Source organism: Passer domesticus, chromosome 1 (genome assembly GCF_036417665.1).
Source record: "Passer domesticus isolate bPasDom1 chromosome 1, bPasDom1.hap1, whole genome shotgun sequence".
NCBI lineage: Eukaryota > Metazoa > Chordata > Aves > Passeriformes > Passeridae > Passer > Passer domesticus.
The window spans coordinates 72,147,192-72,169,568 of record NC_087474.1 but is presented as its reverse complement, the minus strand read 5'-3'; the positions used below and the strand labels follow the sequence as shown (position 1 = coordinate 72,169,568).

General features: G+C 40.2%; 1 protein-coding gene across 15 annotated transcripts in view; it reads right to left on the bottom strand.

Moving 5' to 3' along the window:
- Nucleotides 1–22,377, bottom strand: part of JARID2 (jumonji and AT-rich interaction domain containing 2) — a 212,241-nt gene that overhangs the window by 76,612 nt on the left and 113,252 nt on the right. For all 15 annotated transcript variants that reach the window (XM_064423613.1, XM_064423669.1, XM_064423578.1 and 12 more), the window contains exon 3: nucleotides 13,670–13,811. Coding sequence is in view for 4 of the 15 variants with exons in the window: in XM_064423578.1 (XP_064279648.1) it covers nucleotides 13,670–13,811 (142 nt within the window). In the remaining 11 variants the exon portion in view is untranslated. The remainder of the gene's footprint in view (nucleotides 1–13,669; nucleotides 13,812–22,377) is intronic.

Sequence of the window (22,377 nt, the reverse complement as noted above, 5' to 3'; positions counted from 1 at the left end):
TTAAAATCCACAGGAACTCAAGGTAACACCCCTCCAGAGGTAAAGGACTTTCACACATGCATCTCAGACATCACCTCTGCCTTCCTATCGAGCTGGTAGAGCACTGCTCTGCACTGTGACACCCTTCTTCTGCACCAGCTAAGCACCATGATTTATATGTGCTGGCATTCATACGGAGACAGGGGAGGGCAAAAAGAAACTAAACACAAAACTCCATCTAATCTCGTATCTCATCCCACTTAGGAAGTTTCAAGGGCTTGTCAGCTGATGAGGTGTGCTGCTGGCATTGAGTACTGCCAGTGCTCAGACCTTCTTGCTCTGTGCTTCATCTACCCCAGCAACAGAGAGGAAAATCTTCCCTCCCTGTTATGTTCAATCTGGAAAATAAGCACTGTGACACAATGCTTTGGAGCTTTTAATTTCTACACTCATCAAAATAATTAAGGAATTAAGACTGACATTAGGGGTTTTTTTGTGGGGTTTTCCATGTCCTTGTTAAGAGGTTCCATGGCTGACATGACTCAGAAATTGAGAGCTCATTATACAGAACCATTGAAATTAGTATTCTGTTCATGGGCTTAATAGGTATTTAAGCAATGTAAGAGACAGGTTTTGTTTTGTTCTTTTTTAATTGATAGAATAAACTGTATTCAAATGCTCAGAAAGTCTCACTTGTCTGCGAAGCAGAGAGAGATGAATGAGCCAAGCACAAACAGTCCTAGGGCCCTTTGTTGCCAATAAGTGGGTTTCCTCCTCCATCTCCAAGCCCTTCGTAATTAAAGATAGCAGCTCACCTAATGCTCAGAAAATGCCATAAACATTTGTTTTCATTAAGGTGCATATTGGGAAACCACGCTGAATAAAACCTAGCAGAAAAACACTTCAGTAGAAAAGGTTGGGATGGTCCAGAAAAACAGCAAAGTAAAGAACAAACAAGGAAGAAAACAAAGCAGAAAAGTCACCGACTAATTCATGCATCCTGGACTGACTAATGATCAGTAAAGAAGGACAGAGAGGAACGCAAACAGAAAACTGATTTCTGTTTTAAGGACTTAGGGGTTCTGTGCTTTTCATTAAAAAAACAAGGAAACTGTCAGAAATGGTTACCTTAGTAGAGCAAAACATTTTTCACACCATATTTAAAAAAATGAACCTGAGTGAGAAAAGCAAAGAGGGATTCTGCTAGTCTTATTAGTAGGGAGGGGCTGGGGTGTCCAGGAAGGCAAGAGAAGACTTTCTTCTTCCTATATTTTATTTGAAATAATTAATAACACTGCCCTACGTCTTCAGCACTGGCCTTCTTGATCTACTTCCTTGAAGCATCTTGCTAGAATGCTTTCCATCATTTTGTCCTCTCCTCTCCTCCCCCAAAAAGGTGTCTAATTCAAGAGGATATTCTATTTGAAATGGGAAAAAAAGTATTCCTGAATGTGTGTGCATCCTCAAACCTCAACTTAAAGAAATTTTTGTCAGTTTGCTTTTTAAGCTGGGGATGTCAAGTTGTAAAGACATGTTCCCTTAGCAGTGAGAAGTCTTGGGGAAAAAGAACACGCAGAGGAAAGGCTAGGTCAGAACAAGCACATAGTATCAGGGTCTGGAAATCTGCCCAGATACTGAAATACTGTTGCCTGTCCTCATGTCAAACACTACTTCAGACTAAAGGGCCTTTAAAAATTGTTATATGAAGACAGGATATGTGAAGATTACATTCACACTTCCTTTTTGAAGACAGAGTAACAAGAAGTTGTAACAAATTCCCTTTCAACTTGCCTTTTTCATGTTAAAAATTAGAAATAATGATGTGACAGAGCTGCATTTCTAACATCAGAGCTCCGTCTCAGGAAAAGAAACTTCATCTCCCAGAGCTGAGAAGAAACAAGAAACAGCAACAGATCCAGACCCTGCCTCTCTCACCCATCCCGGCCCAGAAACTTCCTCCCTCTGTATCAAGAAGACCAAGTGCTTTGGTAGGGACCCACGAGTGTTTTGTTCAAACTGGGAAATTAGCATACAGCTGCATCCCCAGGCTCGCAGAGGGCTTTGAATGACACGGAAAAACCTGACAGAGAAGAAATCAAGCTGAAGCCTTGAACTGCAGACAGCAGGTAACACTATGGAATCACACACACACCCCACACACACCAAACAGCAAAAGCCTTTAAGTTTCCTGAAACTAAGCAGTTTCAAAGCAAGGGGTTGGGAACCAGTGCTCAAGAGGATGCAATTAAGAAGCTGAAAATAATGACCATAATTGGGAGTGAAGTTCCATATTGAGACGTTTCTATGACTTGAGATAAGAGGAACAGAGGGTGGCTTAGGATACAATGGGGTAATTTTGTTATAAAACACGGAGATAATTTCAGTGAATTACCCCATTACACTGGAATAAAGTGTAAAGGAGAGGTTATTCCATTTTTTACTATGAATGAAATATTCTCTTTATAGTCCCACTGAATTAGTAACCCTGCACAGCTACAGCTTCGGGGCACACGATGCAACGCAGAACCTCCAACACAGACTCTGCGCAAAAGGCTTCAAAGGAGCAATCCTGTGGGTGAAGAGGATGCCCTTTTCTGCCCCTGAAACAATCAAGCACCCAACAAGTGTGAAACCCAGGCCAGCAGCCATCCAATCAATGAACAATTTCTCAGACTTCACACTGACCACCTTGAGCAGAGGCAGCAAGATGACCAAGCCAGGTAAGAGCCTGGGCAATACACGGCACAGGGCACATGGCATATCTTCCTGATGGCTCGTTCTGTGGTGCAAAATTGCATCAGGCTTACACAGAGTATGATAATTGAAAAGGAAAATAAACAAGACTCTCTGAAGGGCTACTCCAAGTGCAGTCAAAACCACAGGCACTTAATATATAGCTTTCTTCAGCCTGCACACATCTTAGGAAAATGCCCAATCCACTGAAATCAATAATAAATAAGCACTTTCAGTGGATGCAGGAATTAACTCTTGTTACTTGAAAATGGATTTGAATGCAGTTGTGCTGATAAAGCACTCTCAAAATCCTCCTTCAGGGAGAGAATTTATTTTTTGTTTATTTATGAATATCTATGTTAATTTAATATGAGAAAAGGGAAGAACAATAAATAAAGCCCAAAATAGACATATATTCAAAACAGATATAAATAATATAATTTTACTTATATATAAAATTATACTTTGCCCTTGAAAACAATAAACAACTATTACTCCAATCTTTAATTGCTCAAAACTCTGCCAATTATACTTGAAGATGGAAGAGACATAGAGCCATTAAATACTGTGCAAGGCCACACAAGAATCTGGACACAAGGCTACCTGGTACCTAGGCTACATAGAGATACTGTGGGTTGTACTGCCCAAAGAAGAACAAACGTTTGAATTTATGTTTTAGGAGGGTCCTGCAACCAAAAGCTTCAAGGAAAAATGAAACTTTTTTCATGTGGGGTTTTTTTTCTGAATTACTTCAATTGATTCATCTGATAAGAAGAATGTGACCTTTACTCAAATGCTATTTCCCCTATTTTTCCATTTCTCATCTGATTCACCTTTAAAGTTTATTTTGTAGTCCATCTGGAAAGTAGAATCAATTAAATACTCTTAATCTGAGATGGCATATATCACACGTATCAAAAGTGAATTTAACAGCAGGATTTCTATGTAACAGAAACGAAATAAAATGGGTAAAAATCAAACCTAGATTGCATGGTATCATTTGCCTAGATATTACATAACACTTTAATTTTCAGGTAATGAGAGGATTTCACAAGCCTAGAGATGGAAAAGTGAAAGCTTCAGAATTTGTGCAACACCTAGTTTGTCTTCTTCTGTTACAAATTAACCAGGTGGGATGAACTGACTTTCAAGGAAAATCAATAGTGCTCAATTTTTCTAGTGTAAGACAAACATAAGAACTCCATCCACACCAAGACACTGAAATTAGAGGGCCAGCTTGATTTCAGGCTTCTGACCTAAGAATCAGAGAGGCTAAAAGATTTCTCAATCTCTGTTAGAAAACATCATGATTTTCAATGTGCAGGTGTAAAGAAGATGTCACTAAAAATAGAAGTAATCAAGAAAGTCCCAGCTGCTTACTTGAACAGTGAACTAGACGTATGCAAAAGAAAAACATGAGACTCCCTTCTAAAAAAAGAGTTGATTAAAATTTTAGAGTAATTTATTTTAAAATGCACATTTTGCTTGACAACTTGCAGAACAAATTGTCAGCAGGCCAGGAATAATCTAAAGCATAATAAAAGAGCACAGGAGACAGAAAGTAAAGGGTTTCAGAGTTTTGCTTGCTTGCTTAGAATAAAACTGTAGACAATGTTATTCTGGAGGGCTGAGCTGATCAGGGTACCCAGCCAACCCCAGAGCGACTGTTCATTTTTTTCCCCAAAGCCACCTCTGCTGTGCTCCCTGTGGTTCCCAGGGAATCTGTCCAACACCAGTGCCACTGACGCAAACCACAGAAAACCACCTACCTTTGCTTTGGCCAGGTGACAAACCATGCCAGACCCAGCACAAACAGGGTCAAGGGAAGGACATGCCTCCTCATTATGTATCATTCATGGGCTTTCAGGCTGCAATTTCAACCCAACAATCTTAGTGGGAGGCAAAGAGGTTTGCTTTATCTGACCAAGAGCCCAAGGCAGGTTATTTATGCAGCTGTAAAACAAGAGGGTCTTGTCAGTAGGCTCCTGATTGTGCAAAGCCACAGGTGACAGGGCACAGTGCTCAGCAGGCCAAAGGAAAACAGTAACATTGCAATAATCACCTAGGGCAAGATGCCTCCAAAGAAAGAGGGGAAAAACCTCTGAAGATGCAACTACCTTAAGAAACACATCCATCCAAAGAGCAGTGCAGCTGCACTGGCTTTCCAGGTGGGATGTCTGCTCCGTCAGGCAGTTGTGGTAGAACGTCTTGGTTGGAGAGCCCATTTCAAATCTCAGTCATTCATCAAAGCAGAGATATCAAACCACAGACATCAAGTGAAACAACGCCTCCCCAAGAGAGGGGGTTTAGAAATACAACAGCACACGTGCAAAGGAAAATATCTTTTGCAGAATAGCTGAATACCCAAACATCCATGTTTCTCTGTTAAGCTGGAATATATAAAGCTGTATATAAAGAGCTATCAAATTATGATGAGGTGCAAAGACAAGTCTCTCTGACTTAAAAGGCTAACGATGTGTTGTCTCAAATTTTCATTTCTTCACCAGAGAAATTCCTCCTTGCACCAGAATATGTTTATATTAAATTCCAAAAGCTGCCATTTAAAATAAATGAATTCTAAAAGCTGTCCTTGACACTCAGCATACATACACACAAATGTTACCAGCTAATTCATTTTACAGAATTATGACTTCAATGAACAGCTCTTCAACTGTGAAGAAAGATCAAATCAGATAATAGCTCCAGAAGTGACCCTTTTAACTAGGGACTTCCTCACTTCCTACTCATATACCAAATTTTTCATACATATAAACAAATACCTACAGGATTTCAAGAAAACTAAAGCATAACAGGCAAATTACATGTTGCAACAGAAGAGATATTAGAAACAAAGTCTGTACAAAGTCTACTTACTTTATTGAAAAGATAAATAACAGCTGCAGGAGCTTCTAGCAAAGGAGAAGGGCAAGGGAGGAGAAAAGGAAGAATGGACAGATATCTCCATAGTAACTACAACTGTGAAACTCAGGGGAGAACTTGTCTGAAAGCTGAAAGAATGATGCTACCAGAGAAAATAGACTGTAATATAACTGGAAAAAAAAAAATTTTCCAAATAATTTTCCACATGGTCAAAGGTCCCTTAAGCTTTAGTTTATTTAATCAGAGCCAAGAACAAATACCAAGAGAAAAGAGCAAAGAAAAAAGGCATAAAATCAAAACATAATCCTGACATGACCACTACTGTACAAATTACTTAACAATAAACATACTGCTAAAAAAACTAAATATACAAATGTTCAGGCTAAAAAGAAAAAACCACTTAGTTTCCCTCAGGAAATTCTGTGCTACTGGACACAACAATGGAAGAAGAGAAAGGAAAAGCACTATACCAGCATAAACTAGGTGATATGTGTAAAATTCCTGTGATTTTTCTATCCAATACAAGAGACCTAGGAAGATTCTAAACGAGATATTTACCATGTGGATATTTATACTTCTCAAATTCAGTCCAAACTTAGAAAACTCCTGCAATCCTAAGCTGAGATGCTGGTGACATGAACTGACCTATTTCTGAGCAGCATTCATACAGCTCCAAGCCTCTGTCATCCATCTGAGAGTCTCAAGACCCACACCCTTACCTGGAATCTTGATTAAAAACATTAATACCCACACTGCTGTCAGTTTTGGTGAATCAGCAGCAGCACACATTTATGCTGTCATTTGCAAGGAACATGTTGAGAATATATTCCTATCACTTATATATTGTCCATATCAGCCACATGTATTTCTGCTCTGGAATAAATAGTGAACAGGATTTTCTATAGTTCAGTGTATGCCAAACCAGCATACAGTGTGAATAAAATCTTCAAATGCTTATTAAAAAAGGGGAAAAAAAAAAAAATAAAAAAAAAAAAAACCAAAGCAACAAACCCAAAAACCAAACCAAAACAAAACAGTCCACCACCAATATTCTTACAACTCAGCATAGTAGGACACACTTCTACTTTAAAATATCGGAATGATGCTCTCCCTTTTTAGTATCATTCATTACCTTTGCACAGAACATGGGACCACAAAAGATGTAGCAAAGAGTTGTTAGCCCAAACATCAGGCTAGAGTTTTATACCAACAATGGTGTATTTGCATTAAAAAAATTTCTTTCACACTAGCAAACAAATTTGCTTTAAAAAGTGTCTTTTTCAACTACTTCCTATGTCATTTTAGAGCAACCTCTTCCTGGTATTAAAGCAATCAACATCTGGCCTGTCATACACAGGGGTGAGACATGAATTATATGAATCAACGCTAGGGATGGGTTATCAGGCACCTGAAGGAGTGTTTGCCAAAGACAGAACAACAGAAACAACTCCACCTACCCCATCTGGTTTGGAAGCTTCCTTGATTCCTCAGTGAATGAGTCCAAACTCAAGGTCATGAAGACCTTTCCCTGCAACTCTGACTTCTGAAAAGAAGGTGGCAGGTGACAACAAGCAAGCTGGAATTGGACATGGCGTGACACATCTCAGGTTGCTATAAATCATATCTTCATAATTATTAAATCACTACTCAAACAAGTTGTTTACATAGCTGCCTACCCACAAAGTTCAAGTATTCTCAGATTATTGTACCTTGTTATATCTTTGCACGTTAGATAGAAGAATTCATGTCACAACTTCTGTTTGTTCCTTATGAAAATAATGAAAGAACATTAATCACCCCATTTCTTCCTTTTCAAACTATATACAATGATCTTCTTGACTTGTATTATAAAGCAGGTAATCGGTCTTTTTACTATTCCTCTGCAAATCCATTCCAATGGACTATTATTGCTTTGTTTATAAGGCTTGTTATTTAAATATAAATGTGCAGCACTGAAAATATATTCCAATCATATCAGCTTTCCCAGAAGGGGGGCAGGGGGTGTTAAAAAAAATTATTACACATAAATCTCATTGCCATTTTGGTTTTATTGTGGATTAATGCAGTTCTTCATACGCAAACAACTAGTGCGGATTTGCACTGCCTACTGATATTAGAAAAAAATAACAGAAGCACCTGGTTGGTAAGTGGGCTTATATTGTGTTGTAGCAGGCAACAGCTGAACACAAATACATTATATAGTGTTCCAATTAGTGAAAAGACTATTCACTAAAAAGGTCCTGGAAAAGCACTTTGATATTACGAGCAGTCTCCTGCTTTCACACCCGAGTCATAATACACTGCTCTCTCCATCACCTACAATACCAAGCAGAAATCCCTCACAAACTTGCAAATGTGGGAACAGGATTGACCTTGTTTTACATCTTGCATGAAAGGTGCTAAGTCTAGTGCTAAAGAGACTGCTCATTATTAACTACAAAAACAATTTGACAAAAAGAAAAGGAAAAAAAAGAGGGAAACCCCTCCCCCCCATCCCTAAGTCCCCTCAACCTTTTGACAGCTCTACTGCAAGAAAGTCCTTTGCAAATCAAGTTGAAAAGGATATATCACTAAAAGAAACCACTTAAATTAGCAGCTTGCCTAATATGCAAAAGCTTGCCTACCCTTGACTGGCTTTTTTTTTTTAATGCCGAGGGTGCAAAACAGCTCTGCCAGCCTAGCAGCTGTGCAGCCACCAGCCAAGGGAGATCAGCATGCTTGTCTCCCCCTGCTTGGACACATACTCCCACCACTTTTCATTTGACAAACCTTAACCCTCCTGTAGCTCCACAATGAGCCAGTTCAGGGAGTTAAACTGGTATCTAAAAATTAAATTCCGAAAAAAAGACAAACAGGAGAAAGGAGGAGGCAGCAGGATGCAGCACAAGGCAAAGAGCAGGAGCACATCCCATGGGTTGGCCTTGCTGCAGTGCACAATCACACTTCTGACTGTCACATGCTTGAGACCGTTAGCAGAAAGCTGCTGTATTAATTAAAGGCCTCAGAAGGTTCCTAATAAGCAATTTCTGGCCAATCTAGCTGTGACAGCTTAAAATGCTACTGCTCCCCAGTGGGTTGTTCCTTTCTCCTGCAGCCAACAGCCTTCCCGGCAAAAGAACTGGACAAAGTGCCTTCTCCCAGGAGCTCTGCACACCCTTGGCCCAGTGGGTAATGTCCATCCATTCTGCTGAGGAAATTTCCCTAACCCTAATTTTTTCCTAAACTAAGCCAACACATTTTTGCCCTTAACACAGAGAATATTCTAACACTAAATTTTTTTAAATCCCTACTTTGAAGTTTAACAGTTACCAAAATCAGTCAACCTCTTCCCGCCTCACACAGACCTCTATTAATGCAACTTCACAATGAAAGATAAATGCGTTTGTGCATTTGGCAATTCCCTGTGCGAGTTTCTGGGAAGGGGCCCATGTAAATGAGTAGCCACCTGATTACTAACTGGAAGCAAGCAATAGCCTATTACCACCAAAGATCAACATACTGTCACATCAAGTCTGCTCTGCATGTCTCTTCCTCAGAATCTCAAATTAGTAAACCAAAACCACTACACTGGGTAAGATGGGCAACTCATTGCTAGAAAACCTACAGCTGTCTCTGCACACTGTTGTTAATGGCCAGTGGTTGTATTCTTGAGAGTTGCCCATAAAAATGTATGAGCATCCAGCACAGAGACTCAACACCTTTGGCCAGTTACCTATTGATTTCCTCAACTGAGAATCATAGCTAGAAACTGGAGATTCACAACAAAAACATGCAGCTATGTGGAAGCTACACTTCTCCTTCAGCAATAACCTTTTGTTGAAAAACGTGTGATCTTCACATGGTGAAGACCACCTGATCTGGTAGTTTATCAAGCCCATATACCAACAGTTTTGCTCATCTCTCCCCAAAGCACTGAACAAACCAGCAACTTCTCTCATTTACACGGCAACTAGACAGCAGCCCACTGCACAACAGATTCAGTGTAACATGTAAATTCTTGGCTTTTGCCACATGTTAGAATAATGCTTTTCACCTTTACTGGCTGAAAGTAATATTTTCTACTCAGGATTACCCTGCTGCTTCCCCTCAGACCGGCCGCTAGTAATAAACACAGCTCAGATCAAAGCAAGGGTTTTCCATCCTTTTGAGTGTAAACTCAAACAAACAGAAGTATTTTGAAGTACTGAGCTTGCCACTACCAATCCTCCCCAAACACCATTTACTCTGTAAGAAGGACTTAAAGTATTTGGACTTATCTGGAGGCTGTGAAGGGGCAAAGTTGTACATGTACTCCTTTTCCTCTTTACCACCACCAGCTGAAATCTGCAGCATCACAAATACTGTTACAGTAAAAAATTATACATGCAAAAAAAGAAATGGAGATGGGCATTTTTGCATCAGATGCAAACCTTGTTGTGTAAGAAGTTTCCTTCAGTCCCCAGAGTTCAAAGGTATTAATTACTGACGACACACTGACTACTTGGAACTATGTGAAGCCTAACAGTGTCAGGCCACTGCAGTCAAAAACCCTGCTCCATTAAACAAAGTATCAAATGGAGTTTCCAAACAAAATCTGCAGTATTATATTAAATCTGCACACTTTCACCATAACAGCCATCTCCTTCCTTCCATCACAGTGCTCTTTATGGCTCTTCAATCAAGCTATGATACTAGAAAAGGGGTTGAAACTGGAAAATAAATAGATTAATAAACCTTAAGGCTAGGGGTTCTGCTGCTGTGTTATTCTGTTTGGCACATCTATGTGAAATAAGGAATACTTGTCAGTGATGTCTTCACTGGTCCACAGCCAGGCTGGCAGGGATTACCTGCCAGCACCTACCTAAGTTACAGCTCCACAGATGCCTGCCAGCACCTACAGCTCAGTCCAGTAACTCACTGGGAGCACCTACTACCTAGTTTTGACCCAAGGACAATCTACAACAGGGATGACTGGCACAGTGAGACCACAAGGCAATGTTCACTGCCAGGAAATTTACCCTCCACTCAGTTTGCTACAAGAATTTACACTTGCTGTTCATCCAGGCTCTTGTGCAAATTGTCTCTGAAACTGGAGAAGTTTGGATCAACTACAAATGCAAACTAAAAGCACACACATGCTGCACACATGCATGAATCCTTATTCCCTTTCTGTAAGGTGACCTGCTCTACGCAGGAGGATGAAATGCTGCCAGGTTAGTCCCTGAACTGATGCAGAGGAGCCAGAGGACTGCTAGCCACAGCAACTGGGAAGAGGCAGGAAGAAGAAACTGGCAAAAGATTGCCTCCACTGTACTAACCTGCCATTTCACTGAAGAAGGTCAAACCAGAGTCTTAAACTGCTGAAGAAACTGGAGCCCATTACAACAGATTCCTGTATTTACTATGCTTATTGGCTTAGCACTCTGTTCCTACCATAAGTGTGAAATACGCGTGACTTATTCCTCTAGAAGATGACAGGTTCAAGCTTTTGAAAAACCATTCCTGCCATGCACAAAAAAAACCCCACCCCTCAAAAAAAAAAAAAAAAGACCAAACCAACCACCAAAAAACCACAAACCAACCCAAACAAAACCTTGCAAGCTATAAAGAAATAAATAGTAACTTACATATAATGGTTGGTTTAGAGTACATTGCTAAAGCTAGTTATACACACAGCTGGACAGATAACTGAAAAGTTTGATTATGAGAAACCCTGGGGGAAGACAAGGAGGATATAACTTCTCAAAACTTGGTAAGCTGAGGCAGTCAATCCACAGATTGCACATTAGTCCCATTCACCCTCTCATCATCTTCCTGCATGTCCTTTGTTTACCCAATATTCCTGACACAACTCTTTCTGGGATTGCAAGATAACCTGGATTGAAGAAAATTGCATACTCAGCTGAACAAAGCAAAAAGCCTGAAAGGAAATAAGAAGACAACATAAAAACATTCAACATGCTCCACTACAGCTTAAGAGAAGGAACCCAGAAATGGTCTGTCTGCAAAAAGGAAGCTCAAGGAGGAAGAAAACATAAGTAAAAGTCTGTGTTGGGTGTAAATGGAAACAAAATAAGAACAAACTCCTTCACAGCAACAGAAGTAAAAACTGTAATATTATTTCAACAGTTCACAATGCTTGAAGAAGTAGTGAAATGATGCCTTGACTTCCATGAAAGCCAGAATAAGTTTTCATCTTGGGTCTCTGTTGGGGCTGGGTTTGTTTGGGTTTTTTTTTCTTTTTGTTTTGGTGTTTGTGGGGTTTTTTGTTTGTTTTGGGTTTTTTGTTTTTGGCTTGGTTTTTTTTGTTTGTTTGTTTGTTTTTTATTATTATTATTATTATTTTAATCTGAAAAGTACTAAAGGCACCGAGTTCCCTATTATTATGCCTGAACCACCTAGCTGCCTCTCAAGGGTCTGAATTCACACAGCCCAAACCTACCAAATACTCTTCGAAAAACGTTTCATCCAGAGTACTCAAGTGCAGTTTCTGGAGAATGGTAATGTAGAAACCCTACTCATTTCTGAATCTGGACTGTGCAGGGCACCAGGAGCAGGTACAGCATAAGGGACAAGTCCTCCTGCACCTTGCCAGCCCCAAAAGAAGAAGAGGATGTCTCCCTGTTGCACTAGCAGCTGCTCCTACAACCATACTCTGAACAAGAGATAAAAGTCTTGTGCAGGTTAAAATGTAGAAACCTGTCAAAAAGCCTCAATTCATCTTCTTCTTGGTAAGATTTTTAATCCCAACCAGGTTCTTGAAGCTACTCATGGTGTGACCCTGCAAGCCATGATGCCAGTACAGCTGAGGAATGAGGGGCCAAACTAAGAGTAGAGGTAAGCAGGACTTCTTTAAGACAACGTGCAAGCAACAGGCTGGGCATGAAAAATGACCATGGTCTCCCAGGATCATACCAATAGTAGATGTCACCTAAACAAGTCAGCAGAAATAATTTTCAGTCCTCTGTTATATCTCACAAAGCCCAAAATCAGAACACAAATATCTTTGTCCTGACCAGAAGCAGGACGCAATAAGTCTTGCAAAATTTCTACCAGTATGGAAGATAACATAAATTTTATATTAAATATAAATAATGTAATATAAATTAATATTCTGATACACCTGATGAGCTAAGTGGGCATAATTATTTAGAGTCTGAGTTTGTTCCAGAAAAGACTGTGGGAACCAGGGATGGGAAACACTGGAACAGAAACAGGAGGGTGTCTTCCTCCTCACCCCATCAAACTTCTCAGTGGAATTTTAAGGTCATAGACAAAACATGGATACTTCTTTTGTTTGAAAGATAACTGTTGGTGTTATTATTATTATCAATACTATACAATTCATTTTGGTTTGGAACTAGGATGTAAGAAGTGCAGGATAAAAAAGGTTGAGGAAGCATTTCTGATTCTCTCTTTTAAGTGGCATTTTCTAGACAGCCTGTTTTCGTTCTTACTTCACAGAGAGGACAACTCCCAGCCGCCTGCATTCTCAGCATATTTTCTGTAATTGATTGGCTTGAGGTCTATGATTTTAACCCACATTTTGCACATTCAGTGACTTCTAGGAAAGAGAAGGCAGCTTGCTGCAGCAGTATCTCAAAGTAGTTCTTTGCAGCCAAAAGCCACTGCACCACATTACCATGCAGTTCCTCTTCTCAGAAGCATCTGTTTTGTCCTTTTCTATCTTTTTAACTTTACATGGTTTAATTCACTGAAAACTAAAAATAACAACAGTAACAGTAACTACTTTAGTGATGCTTTCCTTGAAATTGCACACACATACATATTGACATGGTCTGAGAGGAAAAAGCCAGGAGAGGAAAAAGTCTTAAGGCATTTAAATTACCTTCATCCACTGTAAAATAACAACTGCTTTTCCATGCTTTCCGAAAAAGCAACAAGAACCATCTCTACCAATGGGTGAAGCAAAGTTTGCTATGTCTTTGCTGTTCATAGAAGGAACCCATGCTGGAAAGTCCATTTATGGTAGGGCAGTAGGTACAACCATACCCTTCTGATAACATATAAAACAGTCTAAAACAAAAGGGACAGAGTACAAACAAAGGCTCTACTTTAATCATAATTCACTACTGACCTTTTCCTTGAGGGCCCTTCTTCAAAATCTGAAGAACTAACATCGTTGCTTGTTGAGGACACTTGCGATGCATCGTCCTTCTCATTCTCCAGCTGTTCTGATCCCGGTCCTAATCCTTTAGATTGGCCATTAGTGAGAAGTCCTGCAAACATGACAAAGGAGTACAAAATATTTAACACTTGCATTGATTTTATAAAAATTCACATGTGACACATACAATAGAGAGCTGATGCCCAAAGTAACTGTCTTGCAAAGAGATAGACTCATAACATTGATTTTACATAGAAGTACTTCAACAAAAATTTCCCAGCTTGCCTGTTTCTGATTTGGCTAACTCTAACACCCCAAACTCAAACAACTATAATAGGAGCGTTTTCAATAGTGTCGTAATCTTGTCACATTCAAAAAAAGTGACACAGCTTAGTCAAATTCATCCTTGTTTTACAGAATGCCTATGATTAGCATAGAGGAGAGTATTTTGCATTTGTCTGTGGATTGATAGAAAATTAAGCTGCCATTTGGTTCAATTTGACATCATCTTGCTCTTCATTCTGGTGCTTCCAACTACTGCAATTTATGATCCTTTGAAAAAAAAAATCCTAAATCTCAAAGAAGTGAACATCAAATGTCCATTTCCTGACTTTGATTCTTCTGGCCAAGTGTCACTCATCTACAGAAACTCCAGAGTGCTAGAAAAAGTACATGGGGCAGCAAAGGTACACAAGGCCACAGCTGTTCTCCCTTTTGTGCCTTTTCTCTCCTGGAGCAATAATACAGCAAGCAGAGTCACACAGATGGAAAACAGCACTGGACCTTTTCAAGCATAATGTTTAACACATTTTGTGTATTCTATGCCACCAAGTAACTGCAACATAACATGACTGTTACAAACAACAGCAGATAGGCAGTGAAACCACTCATACTTAAGCAAGAATTCGAATAGTAACATACTCTTCAGCAGGCTCTGGGATGAGAGGGAGGAAACAATTTTATTAGCTCACTATTTACTCAATGTGTTAAGAGCTTATTACCAGAGGAGTTGCAATTTTATTGAGGAGAATGCTTTCTCATCTTTCTACCCAAATAGTTCCAGATATGGCATAACAAAGTTTCATTTCACGTCTGTATTTCCTCAGAGAAATGCTGATAGGACTTCCCTCCCTTAGCCATTTCAGTCTCTCTATAACTGTGCCTTAGAAAAGAAAATGTGGTGGGGAAGGTGGGAGGAAGGGGGGCTGTGCTGCCCCTTCCAAGATGAGCCAGGCCAGAGTACTGCACTGAAAACACTTACTAAGAACTGCAGTTCAAGAATTTCCACTGGCACTGTATCAGTGCCACAGTTTTCAGGAAAATCACCATCCAGCACCACCAGCACACTTACTCATTGCATAACCAAGCATTCAACCAAGCTCACCTCAAAAGAGACAACGAACCATAACCAGAGCAAGAGCAAAGACACCTCCTCCAGTGACCTGCTGTCTCTAAGTCCTGGAAGCTTGGCCACAGCTGAAGCCAAATGTTCATTCCCCACAAGGCCATTTATTCACTGCTTGCCTGGGCACTACGACTGCCAGCAGGCTCTGAACCTCCCCAGTTCCAATCAAATCACTCTGATTGCCCATTTTTAAATCCTAATCCACCCTCCATCATATCTCTCTATTCTTTTCCCAATCAAAGTTTGCTCATATTAATTCTGAACTACACCAGATTTCTCTTGACTTGGACTATGTGGTGGCCACATGCTGCACATTTTGCATAGGCTGTTTTAAAAACTGCACCTACAAAACAAAACCATGGTCCGGTTTTCTTCTGGGAAAGAGTCAGTGAACTGGTAGCTCAATTTATTTTTAAATACACAGCCCACAAAGCACAAATTGAAACTACACACCAATTTTTGCATTAAATTGTCTCTTCTAGCCAGCATAAGACTATCAGGGAGAAGTAAAATGACCCCATTTACATTTCCTCTCCCCTTTTGTTGAATTCCTTTTGATATTTCTTTTTCATTAAAGGGATCTCAAACTGTGACCCACCAAATAAAACAAATTTCAGTATCAGCACATGATACTACAAAAGGGTCTGTAGTGTAAAAAGACAATATGACGTGGGGTGACAGCATCCCCTTCAAAGCATTCCCAAGGAAATTAAGGCAAACTTTGCAAAAACACTGAACAGATTATATTTCTAAGCTGAACTCACCCCCTCTATAAGCCCTAATGCCTAAGTTTATTCTTATAAAAGTTTCAACTTTTGCTTTGCATTTTTCCATGAAACCACTGCTGATAAAATTTACAATTTTTGAACTCCAGAGAAGTCTAAATCAAGCATATCATTTGAGGGCTGACACTCAGTAACTTAAGTCTTATGGCAGAATTTGATTAGGTTTTCCAAAAGTAATATTTGTTCTGGAGACTTGCCATATGTAAAACCCAGGAACCTGAAGTATATGAGTCAAGAAGATCACCTTTCAGGCTGTCAACTTGCATGCACTTGGAAGGCAATTTTTATTCATCCTTTCACCCTGCCAAACCATCAGCTCACTTGGGAGACAAGCATGATTTGTGTTCCTCAAGGAAAAAAAAGTATCGGTTTGCCAACCATTATTCATCATAACCAGCACCGTTCCAGGACGCAGTAATATTGCTGATAACTGATGTTAGCTATCGTCAGCTGGAACCAACTAAAACAAGTGCCCTAAAAGTGAGGCATAAAACTACAAATGAGGGATACTGATAAATACTGGGAATGGGTGTCATGTCCTACAGGTTTTCAGGGCCAGCATAATTGCAAAATCCACTCTGAAGTGATGAAAGGCACAACCCAAAGCCTCCTTTCAAGCATCGGAGAGAAAGTACATGCTGAAGCAGGCTGTTATAAAGTTTATTGCCACTCAATCATTTTTATATCAAATGCATTCAGCTTGCCCCCAGATACCTTTTCCTTCAAATGCCATTCCTGTTATCTCTAACTGCAATAAGCCACATTCTTTACTGCTGCTTATCAGTTGGGAGCTATGAAAGGTCTGAAGGCCCCAGGACAGGATGGGGACCCCACAGCTTTGCCAAGTGATACTCAGGCACTCCTATCACCATTCATGAGATGGCACCAGTGCAGTGGACAGGACATACAGGTCTGCTTGGTGCACTTAAGGAGCATCAATCCAAGATTGGATTGACTCTCCAAGACCAACCAACCACACTACACGAAGCAGCAGGCATTCATATTTCTTAAAAGCTGAGTACTACAGTTGTGTATGTATATAAAGAGAGAAAAGCAGCTGAATGAGAAAACACTCTTCTGCATAGTCTGGAAAGCTGAACCACTCCAAGGAGTGGCTACTTGAGAGCACTCAGCAACAGTCAAGGAATCAGCAAGCCCTCAAGAGCAAAATCAAATCAAAGGGACAAATAGTTCCTCTACTGTTTTTCTATGGCTGTGCCTTTCAACCTCTAAACCACAATGCCAGCAAGCCCTGGCTCCTGTCAAAGCCCATGACATTCCCAGCTGCTGAAGAGCTGGCAGAAGCTGCCTGTCCCTTGCCCACTAGGCTCATCTCAGCCCCAGTTCTCACTGTCTTCTCCCCTGGCAGCTGGACTCATGACCAACCACCAGACCTGAATAACTAGGCAGAATAAATCAGGGTTGATAAAAATAAGACTATATTCCTGTAATAGAAAATGTTTGTTTTAAAAGTCAAATTAGATTTTTTAAAAAATAACTCATTAAAATTAAATTTGAAAGTACAGCAACTTGCATTATAAGTCACTGTAGGATTTCATATATTAAAATTACTTACATGAAATAATAATTTCTATATACAGAGAAGCAGTGCATATTTGCTGCCAAAGTTTAAAAAGAACTGAAACACTGAACGGTTCAAAGTCACTGAATAAACACTGCCTTAATTAAGTCAGTAATAATGAATTATTTAATTAAGTCACAATACAGGAACTCGCATATCAAATGACATCTATGATCCCTTAAATACACTGTTCTGGTTCTAACTGATCAAGACTAGATGCCTTCAAAGAAAGGGCAATTACTAATTCCTAATAATTACAAAGAATAGCTTAAAACCAAACCATGGAGATCTTAACATCCTCTCTAAAATGTCTCTTAGTCATATAAATGTCAACTTCACAGTTTTGCTGAATTTGTTTTTAAACTTCCACAAATGCTGCAATACCAAATAACAGTTTTAGATACAGGGTGCTTTAAAAAAAGAAAAAAGAAAAAAAGAATTTACACTTCTCAGTATTGAGAAAAAGCAGCAAATGTCACTTTTTCATCTACTTTGTTACAAGCCAGAGAAAGCACAAAAGCCCTTTCTGCATAATAGTCATTATTACAGAGACTTCTATCACCTCCTATTTATTTGCCTTCCACAGGGAATGTTTTCCAATCTGTCTGTGGCTACAAGTTGGTTTGTTTTTTCACATGCAGAAGGGCTCTGCTATGAGAACTGAGCCATACCCTCTAGGGTGACCCACACAGAATACGGATATTATGGCTTTACAACCTGCACCCAGTGTGCTCCCACTGCAGCTCACCACCCCCTTTGCTTCTGGGCTGTAGCTGTTAGCTGAGCAGAGGGCTTGCTGAGCCTACTCCAGCAACTGGAATGTCCTGCTCTCCAAAAACAGTGTGTAAAGAACAGCTAAATCTGCCTACTAAATTAGCATATTACAGGGGGCTTGTGCTGGCTCAAGTGGATTGCTTCTCATAAGAGCCCAGCAAGTAAGATTTAACTATTCCAGCACAGGCATGGCTTCATTTACATTGGCACACATTTGCTGACCTTACTGTTTTTGGTGATACACACACACTTCTAGCAGCAATCTACAATTCTTCTCAAGTCATGATCTGACTCATCTCTGGTCATCTGGAGAGATGAACAGGCAGGACAGGACTTGGGAGCATCTGAAGATGTGATGCAAAATCCCAATACCTGGGAACACACCGTACAATAAAACACAATGCTAACTATAAATGCACAGAAGGAAAATTGATGGGGAAGAGAGGAGCAGAAAGCAGCAATAAGAGAAGACAGCAAAAATGTAAGGGAGGGTTTGGAGTTAGTTGGTTTTAAAAATAGATGAGATTGCAATTACTGGTATGTTCTTCATTATTAAACTTACTGAATAATCAGGAAACCAAAGGAAAGCATCTGAGCAAATTTCAGCATCATGTGGTTAGTTAACTAAGTGGTTGGGTGAAGAGACTTTCACAATGTTTCCAAAACACTATTTCCACATCACTTACTCTAATGCCAACAAGGCATCTCAGCATGAGCATTTCCATGTTCTTACAATAGAGCAACACCTATTTTAGCTCACTGTTTCCCAGTCCTAAGGCAGCTTAGGGAAAAAAAATACATTCAATTGTATTTCCAGTCAGTTCCCACAGTCAGAGGCAACCCACAAAGCCATTATATTAGGAAAATCAGCAGTCAACACCCCACAAACACAAGCCAAAGATATCAAAACCATTAAATGACCTAAACAAAGGCAATTTCAACATGACCATATTCACAGCTTTCTATACTGGATAACATCAGAGGGTCCACAGTCCAAAGGAGCTATCCTGCAGATCTCAACAATATGTGAAATGTGTAACTCTGCTCATGGGTGTTTCTTGATATACAGGGACACTCTCTTCCCACTGCCAACAGATTCTGGGTTGGTTTCCCCCTGGCAGCCCCTTCCCTGCATTCCTCCCTGATCCCCGCAAGCTGAACTGCTCTGGACTGGTAGAAAAATCCAGTTTCCAGGGCAAGCAGCAAAACAAACAAAAGTTACAGTAAGTTAAAAAATGGATTTACTCAAGACAGCATTCTCACCATGCTAGGATGACAATGTTCCTTCTGAGAGCATGTAATAAATAGCAGGGATTGTATATACACAGGCATGGGGATAAAGCTCTGTTCCCTTTTGGAGTAAGATACCTGTTCAAACTTCAGCTGGGCAGTCTTGGGATTTGTACAGGAAAGCTTTGTTTTAAAATATTAGTGGTTTTTTTTTCTTTCTGCAACATCCCATTTAGGAGAGCTGACAAAAGTTATAAAGCAAAAGATTTAACTGTAGTTTTATAAAGTCTGAAGGTTATCCACCCCACACCACAGGCTGGAAGCTTAGCACCACCTGAACATGGACAAACTCTTGAGCATAACCATGGAAGACCACCAACATGAATTCTATGGCTAAAGTACAGACGAGGGGAAAATGATCTAAAAATTTTCATCTTTTTAAATATTTACTCTGGCCACCTGTTTCACAGAGGTACAGAATGTTTCACACACATCCTATACACAAATTAAAACCAGCAACAGACTGGTGTCTTGCATTCACCTCTAGTTTTCCTTCAGTCCTGTAGATATTGCCTACCTAGACTTTAGTATAGTCTTTCACACCATTTCCCACACATTTTGCTGGAGAAACCAGCTGCTGAAGGCTTGGATGGGTGTTAGCTAGGTTAAAAACTGTCTGGATTGCTGGGACCAGAGAGTGGTGGTGGATGAAGTTAGATGCAGCTGGCAGCTGGTCACCCGTGGCGTTCCCCAGGGCTCAGTCCTGTTTAATGTTTTCATCAGTGACCTGGGCAAGGGCATTGAGGACACCCTCAGTCAGTTCACACACGACACCCAGTTGGGCAGGAATAATGACTTGCTGAGGGTAGAAAGGCTCTGCAGAGGGATCTGGAGAGGCAGGAAAGCTGCCTGGCAGAAAAAGACCTGCAGTTGCTGGTTGACAGTGGCTGAACAAGAGCCAGCAGTGCCCAAGTGGCCAAAAGGCCAATGGCATCCTGCCCTGTATCAGCCAGGATGATACCTGTGTGTGTGGAGTGTGGCCAGCAGGACCACAGCAGGGATTGTCCCCCTGTACTCAGCACTGGTGAGGCCACACCTTGAGTGCTGTGCTCAGTTTTGGGCCTCTCACCACAAAGAAGACATTGAGGGGCTGGAGTGTGTCCAGATTAAGGGAACGGAGCTGGGGACAGGTCTGGAGCACAAGCTTGATAAGGATCAGCTAAGGGAGCTGGGGCTGTTGAGCCTGGAAAAAACAGGGTTCAGGAATAACCTTATCATGTTCTACAACTGCCTGAAAGGAGGCTGCAGCCAGGTAGGGGTTGGTCTCTTCTCCAGGCAACAAGCAATATGACAAAAGGAAATAGCCACAAGTTGCACCAGGGTTAAGCACTCAGGGAAGAGCTCAGGGAAGTGGTTGAGGGAGCACCCCTGAAGGTATTTACAAGATGTACCACTTTGAAACGTGGTTTAGTGGTGGATTTGGCCATGCTGGGTTAACGCTTCAACTTGATTACCTTAGAGGTCATTTCCAACCCAAACAGTTTTGAACTACAGGGAGCTACAGTTTCTTATAACCTATATCTTTATTTCCATAGCATAATTAATTGTTTTCATCATTTTTCATAAGTAACAGACAGCCAGCTGCAATGCAATACAGATCTACATAGCATTGTCTGTAATCCCAAATTTGACTTCTACCAAAACCTCCCTTTTAACACTAGACTGTGTACTGAAACACTACGAAAATCTTGGCAGACATGTTAAATAAATACATTAATCATTTGATGCTAAGTTTAAACACACCGGTATCTCTAAAACATCTGCAGTCTGCATTAATCAGCACACTGTACAGAGTTACTGTATTTAGCTGTTGTATAGCTATGCACAAAAGATAATTTAGTTTTATAGTGCAAATGCCATCTGTCACATTGTCACAGCATGACAAGGTATCACATTACATATTAAACAGACAACATGCTTCAAAAATAAGGCCTATTTTCATGCTCTGGTTATCTCAGAGACTAACGAACGGGGCTTTCATGCTAGTGACATAATTTAAAAACAAAACAAACCACATTTTTCTCTGGGATAAGAGATATGAATTCCCTATCCACTTTTTTTAGGATAGTTGTCATAAAGGCTATTTTCATATAATTTGGTAATGCAAAACCACAACAGTTTTCTGCCTCTAAATAAAACAGCCACAGCATGAAACCATCAGCGTTTATGCCCCACGATGCCCTGTGCTGCCACCATGATGGTAATCAACAGTACGTGGGCTTTTCAGATGACAAGCCACTGGACATTAGGTTGATTGTGGTACATAACAGAGCATATGCATAAAGCAATACCACTATGGCAAAGACTGTTAGCAAATAGCTTGTACAGTCTTCATAACTGACTAGAAGAGTGCTTTTATATGTAGATATACATCATTACTACGGAAGCCAAGCATGAACGACATTACAGCAAAAGATGTGTTTGTCAGCCTGTCAAACGACCAGATCACCAAAGAGAACTGATTAAATAATACAGGTCGAAAGAAGCTCCTTACTCCCATTACAGCTCCATCCTAAACCACTATTAAGCAATCAAAGACATTTTGTGACTTTGTGTCCTGTATATTAGTCCACTACCCATGTTAATTGAAATTAACTGTTCTGTTTCCACACAGCACTTTCTAGGGTGTTTTGTTTTCATCTGGGGGAGTTTGGACTGAGGCTGGAATGCTATTAACTCATAGAAACAGGAATACAACAGTCAAAAATGAACCTAATTTAATTCTGCCAGGAAACTACTCCAGGCCATATTACATACTTCAAGCCCCAGTCTGATTTATGAAATAGGCACCTGAAAGAAATTTAAAACAAAATAAACCAATAAAGCACCCAAAAATGCCTCC